General features: G+C 39.8%; 1 protein-coding gene across 2 annotated transcripts in view; it reads left to right on the top strand.

The window, feature by feature from the left end:
* Positions 1 to 440: 440 nt before the first annotated feature.
* CNIH3 (cornichon family AMPA receptor auxiliary protein 3) overlaps positions 441 to 21,523 on the top strand; it is a gene marked incomplete at both ends in the record, with an annotated part of 38,197 nt that continues 17,114 nt past the window's right edge. For both annotated transcript variants that reach the window (XM_079550114.1, XM_079550113.1), the window contains one exon: positions 441 to 521. In XM_079550114.1, the coding sequence (XP_079406240.1) occupies positions 441 to 521 (81 nt within the window). The remainder of the gene's footprint in view (positions 522 to 21,523) is intronic.

Here is a 21,523-nt window from a genome sequence, read left to right as displayed (position 1 = left end):
CTGTGCCACAGCCAGATTTACCTCATACTAAAAGAAAACGGAAAAAGGAAAAGGATAAAGTATTTCAAGTTTGGACAAGTCGTTCTTTATTCACTCTCCGGCCCAAGTCATCCTGAGTACCAGCCCACCCTCGCGCTGTCGTGACAGCATTTCAGTTAGAAACACGCGGTGGTGACAGAAGACCCCGCCCCGCCGGTGGGGGGACCCGTGCCGAACCCACCCCCCGCTGGAGGCTCCACCGCCCTCACGGGGGAGGGCAGAGCGCGAGAGGAGCCGGACCGCTCCCGCTCCCCCTCGTAGAGCAGGTGGAGGGTTCCACCGGGGCCGGACGGGTTTTTCATCCGTCCCTGGTTTTATCTGAAGGCGAGCAACTCCGCCTCTGCCGGTGTTGGAGGCGCGGGTGCACGTCTCTCCGCTGGGGGCTCGGGGCTCCCCTCGCCATGGCTTTCACCTTCGCTGCTTTCTGCTACATGCTGTCGCTCGTGCTTTGCGCCGCGCTCATCTTCTTCGCCATCTGGCATGTGAGTACCGCGGGGCCGTCCGTTTCGTTTGGAAGCGGTGGCGTTTGTGGGATTAAAAACCCCTCGCTGTTAGCCAAGACGGAATTTCTTATTCAAACTAGAATAAAGCTGCTGGCTGAGTTTTGTGTAAGCGTGGTCGAGGTAGAAATAGAATTATCTCCGCGGAGTGATCTTTGAGATCTAATTGCTCTGAGCTGTTAATGGTGCAGTTACAAGGCTTTTCTTACTAACGAAATGACAAAAAATGTGACAGTGGTGCCAAGCGCCGCGAGGCTAGAAAGGATCTGTAGCAGTCAGCGCCTGCTCTCCGCGAGGAAAGGAGTACAATTGCCGTGATTACTCACTTGTGTGCTCTTCTCTCAGCTTCCTCAAACCATAAGGTTTCCAAAAGCGTGAGTCTATAGATTCTTCAAACTTACTGAGATTAAAAAGTGTGTTTCCATACTCAATCACTTGCTATAAACTAAACTGCTGGCTTTTTTTTTTTTTTTTAATTCCATAATTATGAATACATTTGAATAGTTTTCATGTGTTTGAAGTCTGTTATCGTATTCCAGCAGTTGTCTTCTTTCCAGACTGAAGTTGTTGCCTGAAGATGCACAGTCTATCTAGCAAATGAGGCAAATCATATCTAAAGAAGTGCTGTAAGAAAGAAGGGGATGGATTTTTAGTAGAGTCTGTTGTGACAGGACAAGGGTAAATGGTTTCAGACTAAAAGATGGGAGATCTAGGTTGGATATAAGGAAGAAGATTTTTACAATCAGGGTGGTGAGGCACTGGCTCAGGTTGCCCAGAGAGGTGATGGATGCTCCATCCCTGGAGACATCCAAGGTCAGGATGGACGGGGCTCTGAGCACTTGATCTGCTGTAGGTCCCTGTACACTGCAGGGCAGTTGGACCAGATGGCCTTTAAGGGTCCCTTCCAACTCAAACAATTCTATGATTCTTCCATAAATCAGTGTAGTTACTTTGAATTCACTCTTGGTGAAATACCTATCAACTTTAAATCTGTAAGACAGTGGAGAGCAATCTGTTGTTTCTAGAGGTTCAGAAGAGGCAACTAAGAAAGGAAAGCTTTGTCAATAGATTCATTTTTAATGTGCTTGTTGAAAAATTGAGGGACTGAATTTGAAAATGACCGGGAAACAATGCTCTGCTGTAATAGAGCAAGAATTGGTACAGTTATAAATAGATAGTTCTATTGAAATGCATGGCTTGTGAAGGTCATAGAACAGACTGAACACATTGCTGGAACAAACTTTTAAACACAACCTCTACATACAAAACACAGGAATTTTTATTGTCTTTCCTCTAAGAACTGTTATAATTTCTTACTTCTTCTGAAGTGTAGTCTGATGTGTAGCTTAAATTTAGTGTCATAGGAGTTTCTTTTACCTTGAACATCTCACTGTGAACGTCTTACTGAGAAACAAAGCTCCTGCTCCTTCACTGCAACCCATCTTTTTTTCCACGGTAGTATATTTGTAATGAACAGTTGCTATATTTCAAATACAAGTTTACGAAGGTAGTATTTCCTGCTACCTGCTAAAATGCTTTTTAATTATTATTTTTTTAATGCATGGTTCCAAAAAATAAATGGTTGATTAATCAGAGCATCTCATCACATTGAATGATTTCCGAGGTTCTAAGACTGAATCTGAGTATGCATCTTGTAGATTACTTTAAAGGACTAAAGCAAATGGAAGCATTTGACTTTGTGTTGTTCCAGCCCAAATCTGACTGAAGTTTGGGCAGTTCTTTGGAATGAAATAACAGTGACTCGAACAGAATATATGTATTTAATTTCCTTTCTTCTTGCTTGGTGGTCAGATGGCTTATATAAAATTGTAATTTTCATTCATATCGGTGTAGTAAATCCAATAAAAACTGTGAAACCAAAACAGTGTAAAATGAGGATGTTCATTTTTGGAAACTATACTCTTCTGATGCATTTCTTTTAAATTGAAGTATCTCTTTTTCTTTCCTTGTGCTCTTCAGGACAGTCAGAGTGAAGCTGGTCAGAGTATTGGAAGGTGTTGAAAATGAATTACAGAAACTCCTTTAGGCTTTTGGTACACATAATAACATTGTTTCCTACCTTTGCATGGTCACTGTTGTCTGTCAAGGAAGAAAACACAAATTTGTTGATATGAACAGAATTTAAACTATGCACAAGGTTTATGTCCCTAGCTTTTTGTAGTTCTTCATTAAAGCACACTGTAATTACCTAATCAGTTTTACTCCATTCTGAACTGCTCTGAAGCAAGGTTTAGCTGAGCCATGTCAGGTCTTTTCTGAACTCCCATCCGGGTTTGACATGTTACATTTTTTCTGTATAGCTCCATTGATTTCAGTTATGTCTGAATTGAAGTTGACCAAATTCTGAGTTGACCACTTCTGAATTGAAGGTGATCAAATTGTGGTTTAATTGTTGTCCCTTAATACGTGATGTGTTTTTACAAACTCTCAGTTCAATTGTTTGGGTAATCTGACTATGTATAAGAGATTCCTTCCCTTTCTTTATATTTTAAGATGAAATCGTGTGCTTTGAGATTTGTTATTTCAAAGAAAGCTTTATAAAACAACCTTCAAAGTGTCCTGCTATGTAATACCACAAAGGCAAAAAATCATAAGTGTGATAGACATTGGTTAAAAAAATAATTCATGAGATAAGCCATCTACTTTCAAGCTCACACCAGCGTATCTGTGAATGTGTGTGATTGCTTAGTAACCAGTAGTACTTAAGGACTGCCAGAAAGGTTTAGGATTATTACGCCAGTGGAATAATGAATAGGGCTTGCCTAAGCAGTTGTTCCAAATCACCCAGGCTTATGGAATATACTTCAATGTAATAGAACAACTGCATGATGGCAAGAGCAGTGTGTGCTGAAATCAGTGATAGTTACTTCAACATAGAACCATTAAGGTTGGAAAAGACCTCTAAGATCACTGTGTCCAACTACCAACCTATCCCACCGTGCCCACTGACCATGTCCTTCAGTGCCACATCTCCATGGTTCTCAAACACCTCCAGCGAACAGTAACACCATCACCTCCCTGGGCAGCTGTGCTAGTGCCTCACTGCTCTTTCTGAGAAGAAATGCTTCTTAATATCCAACTTGAATCTCCCCTGACAGGACACATCTGCTGAGTGTGGATAATAGAACTGAACTCCAAGTACTGCTATTTTAATTTTTTTTACAAATATCCCTAAAACATCTTTGCTTTCCAACTGGAGCTGCTATGTTCTTAGAAGATGTTACCAATTCTGTTGTTATTCTCTGCCTTCTTCTGATGATGTGGACTGTGTTTCATTATTTATTAGTACTCAATTTGCAGTAGTTTAAGTTAAAATATTTGAAACCTCTCCATGAGATATGTACATGGAATTTGGTGAATATTCAGTTTCTGTCTCACTAGGTTTCCTCAGAAAATTCCTACCCTAATTTTTGATAAATTGAATAATCTTAGTTTTGAAGATAAGTAGAAAGTCCTCAAGAGAATCATTTAAAGCTTGGGTTGATAGCAAGTTGAGTTGAACAAACACTTTGATCTCAAAGTACCTGCTTCTCTATCAGTTTTCTCTGTGCATCAGTGCCTTGTTTCTGTAACTGATTTGGAGGATAGCTGGCTGTTCCGTCTGAATCTGATATAAAGAGCTCTAACCTAGCTGGATGTGGATTTCTCTTCATTAAAGGCTGCTGGCCACCTCAGTTTAACCTCCTTTAAGAGCCTGCCTTGAAATGAAAGTAGTTTCCTTACAGATTCGGTTGAGCTTGAATGTTCTTTCAGTTATTGAAGTTCAGTCCTGTACTTTAATGAGTCATTAACTGAATTTTCTGAGGATATTGGATAATCATGTAATTAAAAATAGTATCAGATGAATGTTTGAGGAGTAGGAACAGAAACACTGTTGTTATCCATATTTCTTGAAGATATTTTTTCTTCTCTATCTGAGTGGCTGAGCACATTGTCCCTGAAGGTTTCATAGTCATAACAGCTTAAGAAACATCTGATATTTCCACTCTTTTTGAAGACTGAGCACAGCCAGACTGGGCTGGCTATAACATAGCCTGACAGTTCCTTACAACTCTTCTCTTGGAAGTTTGTCACATTAATGCTGACAGACAGATATCAGCCTAGGCAACATAAGCAGCTTAACACAATATATTTTATATATTGAAAAATAAATACATTTCAGTGCAACTACCTTGCCATGCTTAAATAATAATTTTAAAATAATTTAAAAATGATAGAAGTCTGTCTTCACCACAGACTTAAAAGCTGTAAAAAGATTTAATTGGCGCTCTCTCCATGCTTGAACTGTCAATATGAGATTTATTTGGAGGAAGGTTTTAAACTGTAAATGATTGCCACTGGTTGTATCACAACTCACAGTGACTCCATTATCTATGGACAATAAATTATTCTGTGGAGTCTCATGTGTCCTTCAGAAACATACAGAGAACTGTTTCAATGATATTTAGTTGTCACATCTTTTTTTAATCATAAGATTAGCTGGAAAATCTATTTAATAAAAGGATGTTATCTCAAAGCTGGTAAACACCATATTTGTAGTGCTTTATTTTAGCTGCTCTGCGTGTTAACAAGCAAGGCAACACAGCTGTCATATTGCATTAGACTGTGAGTACAGCTCTCTGATTGAGTCTGAGGCATGAGTTTGTAGCTCTTATTACATATATTTGTATATTCATCCACCAGATATGTTAAATCATCCTTTACACCCAACACTCAGGCTTCTGGCTTCATTGATTTGCCTGCTTCCTTTGTCCCTCTCAAGATAAATGTCCTTCTATCAGAATGTTTTTCGGGAAGAGGGGGATGCTCAGCTTGAGAATGTAGAAACATCTGTTTGACCCATTCCTCTTCCTCTCTCTCTGGCATGAGGTTTATTTATAACTGTTCCTGCTGCTGACAGCTAGAGGTGAATCCACCAGGCAATCCAATGGTCTCAGAATATCAAAAGCTAAAGATACTGAGGACTTACCTCCTGTAGGTTGGTGCTTTTGGAAAGACATCAACTTTCTGTGGAAACCAGGTAGCTTTCCCATATGAAACAAGTATTGTTATTTTCATTCTGCAAAGAGAGAGTCACCTGAAGTCTCAGGACAGAGGAAGGAAAGTTCATGAAGGAAAAAGCAGAGGGGTGTTGAAAATTTTATTAAAAATGCTCGGTTTGTGGCTATGATGTCATGCAACAAGCAAGATTCAGTTTTATTAACAGGATAGTTCCCATGTTCTATGGGTAATAATTTACACCTTCAGAATATCCTCTTCCTGTTAAAGGAAACCCAATCACTGGATCCCCCCTCCAATAGCTACGTTTAATGGCAGTGATACCTCCTGATATCACCTGCAAACTTGCTCTGTCTCATCTTCCAAGTCATCAATGATGTCAAACAAGACTTACACCAATACTGATTTCTGAGGAAATCCACTCTAAAATGGTTATCAGGCAGTCTCCAGATGAGTGACCGCTGTCTTTCATCCTAGTGATACAGTCAGTTTTTCACCTTGTGGTCTGTCCATCCTTTCCCCTATTACCCTAGTTTGGGTACAGATTTTTTTATGCTGGGGCACAGCATCTTCCTCTTGCTTAGTGTCACGCTGTGTGCCCTTGAAAACTCTGAGGAGCATCAAAGCACCTTGTAGCAGCAGGACAAGGATCCATCTAATTTTATCCGCTTTCCTATGGAAAAATATTACTGTATAAAACAAGAATCTATTTTAGAGATGTTACTGTGAAAAGTTATATTAGGAGGCACTGAAAAAAATCACAAAACTTTCACAGCAGTAGGTTTTCTATTCAAGGTAGTGCAGGATTGCTGAACTCACACCTAATGTTTTGATAAAAGAGTAGGTAGAAAAAAATGAGCGCCTTTGTGGAGCTGTCCTATGGAACATTGCCTCCAGCTCCTCACCTGTGCGGAAGGTCATGAAATACCTCTGGGTTGGTTTGGGTCCTTTTGTATTTCTAGGCTTTTGGGAGTTCTGTCATATCCTAGCTATCAGATTTATATTTTGTAACATAGCTGGAAGTCTAAACTAAGCACATTACTGGGGTAATGGAGTTTAAAATGCAAAGAAGATCTGCAGTAAAATGGTGAGAATTAGTAAGTTAAAGTCTTTGCAATTCTCTAATAACAGTTTCTGTGCAAATGTCAGGCATTGTTGACAGAAGCACTACTTCTTTCCTTTTTTTTGAAGAAATGTCATTTGATTTTTCAATGCATGTAAATGCCAGCCATCTTTATGCTGTGAGTCACTGTTTCAAGCGCTTGATTGTTTAGTCAATCATCTGCAGTGTTGTTATTTTATCGTGTTAAGAGTTTGTGCTAAACTGTTATTTGTATCACCACATAAATGGGCATTTATAAGCCAGAATTACGAAGACTCCATGAAGACCGATTTGACTGTGTGTGCTTCAGAGTTGATCTGCTTGCAGTATTGCTTAAACACTATTACATCCTTTAGCAAATTGATTTGCTGATCACTTGAATGGCAGATCTGTTTGGAGTTGTGCTGAAATCTGTCTTTATCCTTAATCATGCTCTTGTAATTAAAACAAACAGTTTCATAGGGACGTAGGTAGATAGTGGAGGCATGAAAAAAGTGCTGGTGTTTGATTATCTTAGACTGTTTCATCCTTCTTACTGGCTGTCACGTGCCTTTCCCTTGCCTTCTGCAAACACAACTGCACTACTGATGTTTTGTTTCACCTTGCCTTATCTCTGCCAACACAGCTGTGTTGCTGGTGGGTGTGTGTGTCTATGCCTTGGGGTTTCTTCCTTCAAGTTCTTTATGGGTAAGAACATCGGGAGAGATTCTGAGCATTGTCATCGTTGCCTTATGCCACCTGCAGGAGAACCTCCTGTTCTATTGCCTTGCCTCTTGGTCCAGCTGGGCTCCAGCTGTGCAGGCTGGAGGCAAGATACACAGATAAGCCAGCATTTTGGCCTGCCACCCCATAGCAGGCTCCTTTCTGAGACAGCATTGCTATTACCACACTGCTAAGTGGATAATGGGCAAGAAAATCTTCATGAAAAGGGGAGAAGTTGGGCTAAGGGAAGCGGAACTCTGAGGAGAAAGATATGGAGATCATATTAGATATAAGAAAGTGTATTATGAGTAAAGGTTAAAAAGAAGAAAGATTGAAAATGTAGAATTCTTGCTTGAGAAACAGTTCCATGAGAAGAGAAGGCTGGCTGAATGCAGAAACTGTAGTTGAATTCAGGTAGTGGGCATTTTTGGGTGGCCTGTGTAATGAGTCTTCTGTGAGGGTATGCTGTAAAATGTGACATGCTTGGACAAATTTATTAGTGGCAGAACCCAGGTGCACTTATGTGTTTTGTGGGGTTTGGTGAACATGGATAAATCACTGCTGGTAGGAATGGGGAATGCAAGAGAGGAAAAAGAGGTGACAGCAGCAATGGGAAACCTGTGGTGAAACGGAAGAGAACTCAACATAAGGAGTGGGGGAAGGTATCTCTCCTAAACATCAGTTTTTACACTGTGAATTGACACTGTTGAGGAGAGAACTGACTGGAAAAAATGATGCATGGAACAAAATAATAACTTATTACAATAGGTAGGATTCTTTGAAAACTAAGTAGAATAAGTTGTGGTGTGATGATAAGATCGGAAACTTGTTAGATATAGCAATAGCCAACTGACCAGACTTTCATTGATGACTTCTGTCCTACTGATACTGGAAAAACATTTCGTCTTCTTATCTCATTCTCTTACCTTCTCCTTGGAAGCAGATTTTTTTTCTAGTTGTATTTATTTTGGTATATTTCCTCATTTATTACTGCCCTTTCTCTGAAATTATTCTGCAGAAGCATCCTGTTTGTTCCTAGCTTTGTGTTATGTTGTTAACAAATAGAAAGAATTGAAGTACATTTTTCTGAGAATAATTTATGAACACAGAGCTTTGAGAATAATTTATGAACACAGAGCTTTGTGGCTCTAAAGTCTGTTTCTCTTTGCTTCCACATCTCCCATACTGGAGGTCTGATGAGAGGGGAAAAAGCAAGTGGTAAGACTGCATGCGAGCACATTACATTTGAAGTGAACTTGATCAGAAATAACTTGTAATTTTGAGGAAAATCAGGAAGAGAAGAATACTTCCTCTTGTTACGTGGTTTCCAGCCAGGATTAACCTGCTGTCAGTCCAATGTGACCATGCCAACATCCTATAAGTTTACCCTTGTGTGTCATGCTTTTCACAAGCCCAAACCTAGCCTGTTTCTGACGTGGGGAAAGCTGGGTAGTAAAGAATGTGACCTATACAAGTAGAAGATGTACAAATCCCTAGTAATGAGTTAGTGACATAGAGGTAATGAGCAATACCTCCTCATTGTTTCATTTCTCATTGCACTTTCTTAGTGTGACATTTAGTCTAAGGAGAAGCAAGAGCAGAGCAGCGCTCTCCTTCTTTTGTTGAAAGTAGAGTTCTCCAGTCTCTCCTGGACTGGGATACAAAATGCCATCATTTTCTTCTCACCAGTGTTGTTTGGGAAGTCAGCAAGCCATTTCAGCTGTGCTGTCCATTACCTGAATCAGAGCCATGAATCACATCAGCACCACAGCTTGAAAGCTTGAATCTAAGTGCTTGTAATTTGCCCTTGGCCCACTGAGGAAACTGAGATTATGGATAATGCTTTGGCTTAACTTTATATATATTTTTTAACAATTTATTTGCAGATCTGGTCTTTGTTTGCCTCTTTTCCAGGATAGAAGAAAAAAGCGAGGCTTGAGTCTGTGTGACCTTTGCTGGGTTGCCCTCTGTTACCTTGATGAATGTTTGGCCACGACTGGGAATCCACACTGTTACAGATGGTTTTTCTGAACAGACTTGTCTGTCACATCAACTTAGTGCCTGGCTAACAAGGGACAGCGCTGCTGATAGGGCATGTCAGTTTGTTGTCACTGCTGCGCTGAGCTGAAGAATCAGAAGTGGTTAGATAGTCCAATGTATAAAAGGTTTTGATTTTGTTACTTAAATGGAAAAGCCTGGTTTTCATGAATCCATGTGAAATGCTCCATTGCATGTAGCAATAGGAGAACATATGCAGAGCAGATTATTGGCAGGATGATTGCACTGAAAGTACAGCAGGTGTGGGAGATGTGTGTTCAGCTCCCTTTGCTGCACAAACTATTTCTCCGAGTACCTATGAAGGTGCTCAGATTTTGGGCTCTCTGTGCTTGATTGTCAAATCCTGGTGATAGGCCCTGATGTCACCTTCGACATGGACTCAGAGTCTCCAGAAATGGGTGACCTGCTGGGTGCAATAGTCACATATTTCATACGTTTCTAGTATTAAAAAGCGAGGGTAGGTCTTTTGCCTCAATAAACCCTTCAGTGAAATGTCTTTATGCACTGTAGCAAGATAACAGCAATGGAATTAACCTTATTTCCAAAAAACGTTGCAAGAAATGAGTTCAGGTGCTCTTGTGAGAAATAGAAGACATGATTTTTAAGTCTATGCTGGCAGAAGAGTTTCCTTACAGTACTGAATGTAAATACATTTAAGTAATGCATCTGTAGGTACATTTAACCTTTACTTCTGCTCAGAGCAATGTGGTATAGCCATCATTTTTGCTGCTAAGTGAAGACCTTTTGCTTTGATGTTTTATTTTTGCTTGATGTTATTATCAATACGTTCTGTCCCTCAAAGCATGTCAAGGGTTGTTCTTCATTCACATAATGCTGCTCATTTCTGAACTGTCTCACTGTAATGAAGCAGCACACCTACCTTAAAAACTCCTCCTCCATTGGAAGTCTGTTCTGAAATGTGTTCTAGCTGCAGGGAGAAGAACTATTAGCCTCTTCAGAAACAGGCTCTGTACAACTGTGTTAGGATCATGTCTCCTGTACAGCTTGCTTGCTCGTTTTCCTTCTTGTAATGAGCTGCAATTTATCAGTGCAAAGCTGATTTTTTTCTTTTTTTTTTTTTCCTGGCTGGATTTCAGCTGGTCTGGACTGAAAGCCAGGGAGTGGGTGTGAAGCTGTGGCACAATTGTAGGTCATCTCTCAACTCCATACCTGGGGGAAAAGGTAGAACTTCCTTCCTGATTGAGAAGGTTGGCACATCTCAGCTTCTGGATAACTGGGGAACATATTTCAGTGACTGTGGAGAAAAAGGGAAATCTGTGTCCAGAATCCTGTTGTTACCTGTTAAAATTGTTTCTCCTTGCAGTTGGATGAGGTGACTTTTAAACACTCTTTTCATAACAGTTATAGAAAGCTGTCAATAGATGCTTGTCAGATCAGCCTTCTGGGAACATCATGCTCTTAACAGAATTTTGCAACTGCTGAGGTTTTTTTCTGTGCTTTTGTCAAAACAAGAAGTGAATTTTTTACATGTAGAAATCAGGTTGGTTTTTCATATTGTCTGTAGTGTTGCTATAATAATAGCAACCAGTAACACACTGAGATAGTAACTTTCAATTCAAAATACTTGAAACTCTTCACAGTATGGTTGTGTTCCTGAAGATAAATCTCTGCCTCTTTCACAAAATGGATGGAGTTTTTCATTCTTCTGCTAATACATGGACTTCTAGGTGTCTGCCAAATGGTTATTCTTAGTAGTTTCTCCTGCACCTCTCCACATGCTCAGAAATCTGACTTGGTGCAGCGGAAGCAACGCTGCTGCTTTTGACTGTCTGTGTAGTTATTGTTTATGTGGGGGAATATAGTGATGTGTGTAGGCATAGCAGTCTGCATTGGTGTAGCTACATGTTCTGGGCAGGAGAGCCACCTTCTTTGGGTTTTTATCACTATTTAACAAAAATAGTATAGTTATGCCTCTACAATTCCATAGGTAGATAGGGAAGCCTTTTCAATTATATTTGTGGAACAGTCACTGCATGCATTTTATTTTGCAGATCAGAATTTCTAGTGGAAAAAGCTTACGGTGTGTTGAGAAGTTACAGTAAGATTTTAATGACCGTTAAGCTATCTTAAACTTCCAGTTAGAGCTCAAAAGTTTGAACTGTATTGGATTAAATGTAGTACCACCTCACACAGAGCTAAGAATCGAAAGCCAGTTGCTCAGCTGTATGTTTATGCAGCCCTGGATGGAACCACAAGTGCTTTGTTTGCATTAGCAGTGTAGAGAGTTGTTTAATAGCAGCAGCATAAGAAATTCAAGTTAAGTAGAGCAGAGAAATGCCATACAATTATTACTGTGAAATCTGACAGATAGAACAATTTTCTACCCTTGAGTGGTTTAAAGCCATTTGCAATCTTAATCCAGAAAGGCACAGCTTAAGGCAATGCTCTGCTCCAGGGATGAACAACAGTATAATAATCACACAGAAACACAAAGTTTTCATAGCTTCTCATATGCTATTAGTCTGCTGACAGTATTCTTGTATTCTTTGTTTCCCCAAACGTTTAGGTTTGGTGCAGAAATTCAGGGGGCTCTCTTTCATCTGCAACTACTTCTGCAATCTAAGTTCTGAGCTTTGTTTTTCCCCTAGTATAAAACATAGGAGTGGTGCATTTGTTAAGGTCTTCATTGTCATGAAGTAAGTCTTTTAAATGCAAAACATAATTGTTATTCTTTACTTTTATTGATAAATACATTTCATCTCACTTTCCTCTTTAAGCTCTGTTTGACTGTAGTGTTAAGACTCTGATCAAAACCAGCATTTCAGATATATAGTCTAGAAAGCTACTGAGTTATGTGGGTAGATACGATGAAAAGAAAAAAAACACATATGTATGTTTTAGAAGATGTTTAACAAAAGGATACAATAATGTGCGGAGAAAAAAAGATTAACTTATTTGGCTTTTGAGAGTAGTTACCCATCCATTCCTGCGATTTTGAATAATCATTTTAAGAAACTGTCTGTCACTCTCTGTTAGAGGAGTTCATAAAAGTGGAAAGCCAGGAGGGTGTTTTCCACCATAATTATGCTTAATGATGCAAAGATCAGTCCACATTTTTCTGCTTTATGTCCTGTCCTTGCTTCATTGGCTATGTAATTCCAACTTCCAGAGAAATATAAGACTCACTTGAAATAAAATGAACATGCAAATGCATCTCAATATGGCCATCTGAAATACCAAGTGGGTTTGTGGCTGAGATCCTATGGAAGAAGGCAGAGAACTATGTCATAGGAGGTAATACTGAGACATTGACTGAAATACCCATGTGGGTCATGAAGAAGTGCTGTTACAAATATTAGAACATGTGTTGAGCTTCAGAGATAAGCAGTTAAAAATGTCCAAGTAGAGGGAGAGGGAAGGGAGACTGTAATTGATGGGAAAGGATTATAGGTTTGTTTAGTACCAGCATGAAAGTTGGAGTTGAGTATTTCACCTATTAGGATAATATATCATCTAAAATTACAGCATTAGTAATATTTGAGCTTCATCATTTTTTTGTTTTTCCATTACCTAGAACTTTTTCAGGGCACAAAGGTTTAAACCTGCATATATGCATATATGCTGTAGAATTGTGCCTGCTACAAAGATATATAGGTAAGGAATCATCGGTGCGTGGCATTGGCAGCTGTACTCTGAAAGTTCACGATGTGGACCAGGCGGGCAATGCTCATTAGCTTCATACATTTGTTCATTCCTGGTCTGCAATGCAAAACCTGCAGTACAAACAATGTAGGTGTTTGGAATGTAGGGCTTTCTAAGTACTGTCCGAACTGCTGTCTAAAGGATCAGACTTCAGTATGTCTTTGGGTGTCTTTATCCTTCTGTAAGAGATATTGAAGTCCATAAATAGCAATGGTGTTATCTGCCAGTATGAAACTCTTTCCAATTTCTGGATGATTGACTGAATTCCATTACTAATTCAAAAGCTTTGCTGACTTTTCAGACAGTCCCTGCACCTGCCGTATGTAAATTCCTGCAGTGTGGCTTTGATTGCAGGGACAGCGAGCAGGGCTGTGCCAGCTCTCTCCACTCTAATGGTTCCCAATCAAACTAAAGCTGTGAAGGTGCAATCATATGGGTAGCAGCAAGCAGGTTTTCTTATCTCTTTGGCCACAGCTTGGCTCATAGGGAGGATTTCCCTGACTGCCACTCATCTTCAGATTAAATTCCTGCTGTGCTTCTGAGTTAGGGACTTCTCTTTTCCTTGGCATTCAGCCACTGATTCTTTTTGGAGCTGTCAGTCCCAGCCAAAATTGAAGATGGGAAAGTGTGATGTCCTCTCAGCCACAGAATACTGGATGGCCATATGAAGCCTGAAAAAGGAAATTTATTTCACCATTTTGTGTTTTTCTGCTGCTTGTTACTGCACATCTCACAGCACTTGTCTCTTTTTCAGAAGGACCTTTCTTCTTATCAACCCGCCTAGAAGTGAAGGGTTAATAAATGCTGAGATAATTAGACATGTTACTTGTGTATAAGCGCTCCTACAGAAATTTGGCAAGAAAAATGTTTTTAGTTTTTCAAAAGAAGGTATTGATTAGATTTAGTTTCTGTTGGCAGGTGTCAAGATAAAATGTGCCAGATATCCAAGAGTTAACCCATGCTTTTAAGGAAAAACTTGAAAAATAGATACAGTCCCAGCATCATTTAGCTCTGTTATTAATTCTTACTCTTGTGCAAGGGCTGCAGTGCACAGGATCTGCATGTGTATGTGTGGGTTTGTATGAATGTCAGCTAGCAGGAACTAGGGATGGAGTCTTCTGCTGAACTGAAGACAAATGGCTTTGGAGTCACTCCAACTGCAAGTTCCTGCAAAATAAAACTTTCTCATTTTATTAAATAGCTGTTGTAATGAAGTAGTGTTTTGCAATGGCAAGGTGTTGTCTGTGAACAACTTTCATTTAGGAACAGGTTCACGGTTTCACAGCAGCTTTGTAAATGCTTCCAAATGGAATAGTCTTCCAATTGGAACAGTAAGAGGGGAAACTGTATGCCTCCTTTTCAAAATAAGCTTGGCATAGTCATCACTTGGAACACTTGGGTTGGCAGAAATAAGGGGCTATACTTGGCAGCCCAAAGTGTCCCCTCCGGTACTTCTTCATGGATTCTGTTTTGAGAATTAAATGATAATAAAATAATAACATTTACTATCATTACTGTTTCATTATGGTACAAACAAGAGGCACTTTGATCTAGAAGGTAAGATAAGATGTTTCACTCTCTATAAGCAGTGTGTTTTATTAAAACAAATACAGTGATATAATATCGAACTATGCCTCACAATCCAGTTGTCTGAAGTCAAAAGGTAAAAATGTGGTTTGGGAACAATTTCTGATTTTGTGTTACATCTGGATATTCTTTGAGTATTAGTCTATTGAAAATGACAGAAATGGTTCTGCCCAGGAGAAAATACAGCATTTTGAAAACTCTGATGTATACACCACCAAAAATGGGGATCTTGTTTGCGCTGTTTAATGAGATTAGTGTGCAGGGTCACTGGTAGATGTTCTTTATTTATGGAATAGGAGGCTAGAAGAGGCCAAAAACATTTCCCTGGATGCTTATGTGTTTTTTCATTTCCAAGTTGTGGTCACTGTAGCTTATGTTTTACTTACTGCTGCATTACATCCTTGAGTAATGTTTCTTCTCTAGACTGTTTCCATTATACTTAAGGTAATGGCTGTAAATTGCACCAGAGCAGGTTCAGGTATTAGTGAGCACTGTGGGGATGGGTTGGTAGTTGGACTAGGTGACCTTAGAGGTCTTTTCCCTAATGATTCTGTGTTCCCATGATGTTTCTAGTTGCACAGCAGCTCCCCAGCCTTCAAGTTTGTAAGTATTACGAAGCTGTGCAGTAACTTATTTTGGATCTCCAATAAACAAGGTAGTTTGCTTTGTGAAGAACTTTTGCTTTATTGCAGTTCTTTTGATGCTGAAAAAAGATAGCTCTTGGGGGGCATGTGTGAGAACAGTTTTGTATGCTTGTAATGCTGCGTACCTCCAACATTTTAGTCACTGTGCTTCAGTGTCTGCCTTGCTGAAATAGTGAGCTTACTATAGGTATGGTTGTAACCTTGATTAATAATTCTGTGCACTTCCCATGGATCACAAACTGAATGTGTGCACCTGAGCATGAAGCAGTTATGAGGGCTGCCAAAAAAAACCTTCATGCTCTTTAAGCACAGCTGCCATACTGAGTACAGATCACTAGTGTTAAGTGCACGAGTAACACAATAAATGATGAATTTATGATGTATGAAATAAGAACACAAAAATTCCCTTTTTAAGAAGTGTAAAGCAGAGAGTTGTACAAGTCTGGAGATTTTCTGGAAAGTGTGAAAGTTAATCCCAAGACTTAGAAAGACAAAGACTGTTTCTCAGCTTTGGGCTAGCATATGTGATGATGCGGCATAGCTTTGGTTAATCTATTCCATTTTTCCTGAATTAACTTAAGCAGCAGCAGCCTACGTTGTCCTCTCTTCTGAAGGCAGAAAGTGACTTGAGACTGGAGTCTGGGAATTACTGTTTTGCTGCATATGTACCCAGCTTCAAGTGTTCTAAAGTGAGCTAGATCTTTACCCTGCTGTTGCACAGAAACATGAAATCTGGGCTGTGCACCTGAGCAGCAACCAAGAAGTGCTATGAACATGCTGATTTGTTCCAATGCAACATGAAATGAGAGCTGAACACTGCATCCTCTGAGCAGCCAAGCTCTCAATTTTCAGACCTTAACAACCCCAGGCCATCTGATGTTAGGTAGTGGTTGGTAAAAACAAATAACAAATGGCACATGCAAGCACTGGAAGTGAGGAAAATATCTCCTTAACAGTGCAACCTGCATTCCACCCTTTTCCAGAGTTAGTGAACCATATAGACTGAATTGCTCTTAGCTGTACTTCACTATCATGTCAGAAAAGAGGAGCTGGTAGTTTTTCCAGTGATATTAGATTTATTTTTCTCTCCTGGCCTAGTATCAGGTTTTTGTTTGTTTGTTTTTTGAAATAAGATTGTCAAGTTAAGCTTGATGATGATGCTGTGAGTGCTGAGGGTACACAAAGTGGCCCTGGTGAGGGGGAGGAAGGAGGTACTCAAAAAGCAGTTTAAATCTGACAGCTGCATTACTGGATATCTCTGGGCCATACTGGAGACCATAGAATTAATCCTTGTAGTACAGTTTACATCTCTTCTGATTTATGGAGTTTTGCAAGAATCTTGAAAGTACAGTGACAAGCTGCTGCTAAGCTCAAATGAGCGTTCTCCAAGGAGATGACAGAGGAGGTATTGGCTCAGAGGAAGCCCTATGAACAGTTTTCCTTGTATTTACATTGCTTGGTAGCCTGGACCTGATCACTTCAGATGGAAGGAGAGGACAAACCATCTTTGAGAAAACGTTCATCAACCTCAGAGCAAAATTTCTTGTTTGGTTTTATTTTGCATCACAGTAACAGTCGGGTGGCAGGAAGTGTTCTCTCAGTCTGTCACTTTGTCCACATCAGTGCTGTTTTTCATCTCTCTGCAAGCTCCCCATGCTCCATCATACCAAGTGATGTATCTTCCTTTTCAGCTCCTTCTGTGTTCTTCACTGACTGACGCTCTCTCACACATTTTGACTCACAGCTTCTGGTCAACAAAATCCATCAAAGTAACTCACCCAGCTTGCCCTTGAACTACCCAGCGTAATTCAAACATGATTAATGTTCAACAGTATTTCCCAAACACGGTAAAGATGTCTATCCAGCAGCTGATGGGCAGGCATTAAATGAACGTAAGCACAGTGTGCTCCTAAACCTGTCTACCTTCTGTCCATGTGCTGACTTGCAGACAGCCAGGAGCTGCCTGTGTGGGAGCTGTGCATGAGAGCAGAGGGGGAGACAAATGTTTAGATGAGCCACTAACAACAGTTTTGCAGGACAGGACTGGCAGGGTGGTGGCAAGGAAACATATGTTAAATGCTGCTGTTCTGTTCTGTGCTTAGTGTGGTTGTCACTAAGTTCTGTTTTACATATATTTTAATTTTTCTAAGATACCAATGAGCAGTAATATCCAACTTCTTTGTTGTCACTGAATTCAAATGCACAGTAACCCCACCCACCACCTGAAAACATCTCATTCTCCATTGAAAAGTGTTTCTTTGAGAGCTCAGTGGTTTAAAAACAAAAAGTCTTCCCTAAAATTGAGAGGTTATAATTAATTCCTGCCATTAATAGGTGAAATTTTCAGTTTGTGTGGATAAGAAGACAAAATTCAGGTTTTGTCTATTTGAATACTTCGTTCTTCAAAGCTGTTGCTGTCGAGAGAGATGAGCACAGGGAGTGCAGGTAATTAATGCACGTTTTGTAAATCTGAATGCAATTGTAGGTGTATTGAAACCTACGATGTCATCCCCATCTCATCTGTTCAGAGCACGTTTAAACTGGGCAAACTCCTTTCTGACTTACACTTGGATCTTTGAGACTTGCAGATGATGTGAATCACGGGAGAATGCAATTGTGAATTGTATAAACCTTTAGTTTTATTAGACTGATAACACCCACAAGCATATTTCTATCAACAGAAAAAAAAAGTGCAGATAGGGCAGTGGTAGGGCAAACTTCCTGCAGTGTTTTGCAGTGTGGAATCAGGAAAAATTTTCCAAGTCAGAGGGTGAGTCAGCATCCATTGCCCCTTTTGCAGTAATGATTAAAGTCTTTGCTAAACATGAAAAAAATGAAACGATCCTTATTCTATCAAGCCATGTTCAACAGTAACGTTTACTAAAGTAGGTAATTTTCTCCTCTGTTTAAGATCAGTCCCTGGTGTATGCTTCCAAAATGCCAACCATGTGGCTCTCTGTTAGACACTGTGACTGGAAGTTGGTTGTTTTCCTTTGGAACAGTGTGTTGGTTGCCCAGCCTTTGCAGAGATGAGGTCACTGATGCCCACATGTGTGTATGTCTAAATTGCCACACTGGATCAAATCAGATTGGATGACTAAAAGATGCAGAACAGTTTCTAAAATACATTCATTTTACGAAAGCTAAATGATGGCAATGCCTGACTGGGATCTATTCCATTGCTTGCCTTTAAATGATCTGCTCTGTCATGGTACTGACAAATGTGGCAATTTCTGAAGTGGACCTCAAACACACTCAAGTGCTGTTCTATAGCAATAAGCATCTCTGATGGGCTCTGTATGGAAAGCAGGTAGCTATACTGCATCAAGCTGAAATGTATGAATAATTGGGCAGCAGATTGGTTTTTTTGGAGTATGGCCAGAACCCCACACCTCCTGTGAAATACTTAATAATGGCAAGTAGTTAATTATTTGTTTTTCTGTAGGGTTAAATGGCAACTCCAACCGCACAATACCCTAGAGCACTGAACTTCTACGCAAGGTTAGTTGTAATTGGAAGAGCAAAATGTTTACTAATTGATTATGCAAACTTCTCAGCAGCACAGCCCACCTGTAATGCAACATGGTTTGTTTTACAGTTACAGACTGTATTGTGTGCAGCCACCAATCTTAAGAAAACACAGTTTTGCTTCCATTATTTCCTATCTGTGGCTTTAGAAATTGGATGTCTTGAGAGCAATCCAAAAACCCAAATGACCAAACAAACAAACAAAAAAAAGGGAGCTTCTTTACATCCCTTCTAGTTGTGAACCTGCCTAACACTGCACTTTATAGCTTTTCACTGTGAAGGACAAATAGGAATACACTATTTTCATGAATGAAAGAAGGTATCTTCCTGTAATCACTGTATCTCCATTCCTCTGGATTTAACAAAGTATAAACTATTATGAAAGTAAAACATTAAGAATTAGGGGGAGTTATTTCTGTCTGCCTCTTTCCAGAGCAAGACTGAAACTTTTGCTGAAGAAACTTTCCTCTAATTCTGTGTGCTTGATACAAATTCTCAGTCTATTTCTGGCAGGTGTAATAGAAATGTATCTTAAAATTGTCATGATTTGCAGGTATAATCCCAAGTGGTCTGCCTGATAGACTGTTGTATTTGGAATTATTGATTTGGAGAAAGCCATATGCTTAATAGTTTCTGATTCATTTCAGTGCTTTTAGATATTATGGAGGCATAATGAGAAATGAATTGCTTGCCAGCAAATAAAGAGCAGGGGTTTGTCTGTGGAGCTGAAAATGCTGCTGGAGAAAGAATGAAGAAAGGAGAGAGAGGGAGAGCAGGAAGTCTAAAAATGTAGCATATTTGAAGTTAATTTCATTTACAAAATGTCATTTAGTATTTCTCCAAGATTTCTGCATTAGGTAAGGCCTGCTCAACAGACCCCTGCCTTTAATGGTTCTGTCTTTCAAAATGGCCTACTTCTTCTACATCTAAACGTGTTCCAGCGTTATCATCAAACCTCTACATTCAGTGAAGCTTTGAAGCCTTTTTTTGGACTCCTTGTGGAATAGGGTCCACCTCATTATTCCAGTGTTTCCAGTTCTCCATGTTATTGTCTCAGATCAGTCGTCCCTTCCAGTGAAGAATCATAGTAACTCTTGAATTGGAAGGGACCACTATAGGCCACCTAGTCCATCTCCCTGCAGTGAACAGGGAGCCATGAACTGGCTCTTGCGGACTGCCATTTCATTATTTTCTCAAACTCCTTGCTGTTACTGACCACCGAAAGGAACAGCACAGCAAATTCACTCAGGGCTTGTTTATTTCCTCGTTTCAAGGAAATTTTGAGCTCATCTCTGTATTTGCAACACCCGTTTCCATGGTACATTAAAAAGAGTTGTCATTCAAATCTCCTAATGCTTTCCTGTCTTAAAATGACATCTGTAAGTACTGGTGCAGTGAGGCAAAGACAATTCAGGGGAGATGCACAGGATCCCAGAGTAGATCTGTGGCAGAGCTGTGAACAGAGGCACCCCCTTACCTTCTCCCTTTACGGGATGCAGCCAGTGCCCACATCAATACCCAATTACAAACAAGCAAGTGTCTTGCACGGTCATTACCTTCCTAACAGTTTGCCCAGCTTGAGTAAATGAAGAACTGCTCAAGAAGTATTAAGTATAGAATTATAATGAGCCTTATTCCTCACAGCTGTATTATGACCCTCTCACAGTCTCTGTTATTGCACTTTCACCTAACAGCTTGTTGCTGATCTGAATTTTGACTTACAGAGATACTACACTAATGGGGAGAAATCCTTCACTTATAATCATGCTTTATCGTTCTTTTGGTTTATTCTGGCATATGACTTGTCACAGTGGAATAAATTGAATTCTGTAGAATTCCTACAAAATGCCCCACTTTTGATTTTAAATGTGCTCCAGCATGATGAATGCAGCATTAGGGTGCTGGTTAAATGTGTGTAACTGGGTTTTACCCTCAGATCTCTCAGCAGATTATGATGGTAGTTATGGACAGCTCATTTTCAGACTTCTTGTATCTGCATGTCATATCTGTAAAATGAATGTGTGTTAACTATACAGCAGGTCTGTTCTGATCCCCCCTCAGTTACTCAGTTTGAACATGACACAGAACGACTGCTGCACTCATACCAATTACCTGGCTGCTACCTCATCTTCTCAGTGGATACAAATACTTTCCTAGCTGTAAATTGTCTAAAAAGAAATCACTGTTTTATTGTGTGTTTTATGTGGTGCCTGTCACAGGGAGCCTCTGCTCCTCGATTGTAGCCAGCAGAGGTATTAATAAAATACAGCCATGAAGTTAAGAACACTCTTTGAGATCTTTGAATGAAACATGCTGAGGGCAATTACAGCTGTTTCATTTCCAAGAAAACATTATCACATATTATTATTTAACGGGTACTTTTATGCTGTGCTGTAAAAGCAGGCAGTAATTACCAGCTTATCCATCAGCTGATGGATGAAACTAAAGCACCTGTGCAAAAGCTTTCCCTCCATTAATGATGTCTGAGGTAAGTGTTCCAAAACCTGCCGCAATTGAGGTAGGGCATGCTTTTCTTTAGAGTGCTTGATAACGAATAGCAGCTTAATAATAAAGACAACACTAATTCAGAATTAATATCTGAAGTAAGTTCAACAACTGATAAGAGGAGTCTGTTGTATATGCATTAAGCCTGGTGCATTGTATCTGATGCGACTCTGTGT

This window comes from Tetrao urogallus (genome assembly GCF_951394365.1).
Source record: "Tetrao urogallus genome assembly, chromosome: 2".
NCBI classification, from domain to species: domain Eukaryota; kingdom Metazoa; phylum Chordata; class Aves; order Galliformes; family Phasianidae; genus Tetrao; species Tetrao urogallus.
This window is presented reverse-complemented; position numbering and strand designations above follow the sequence as displayed.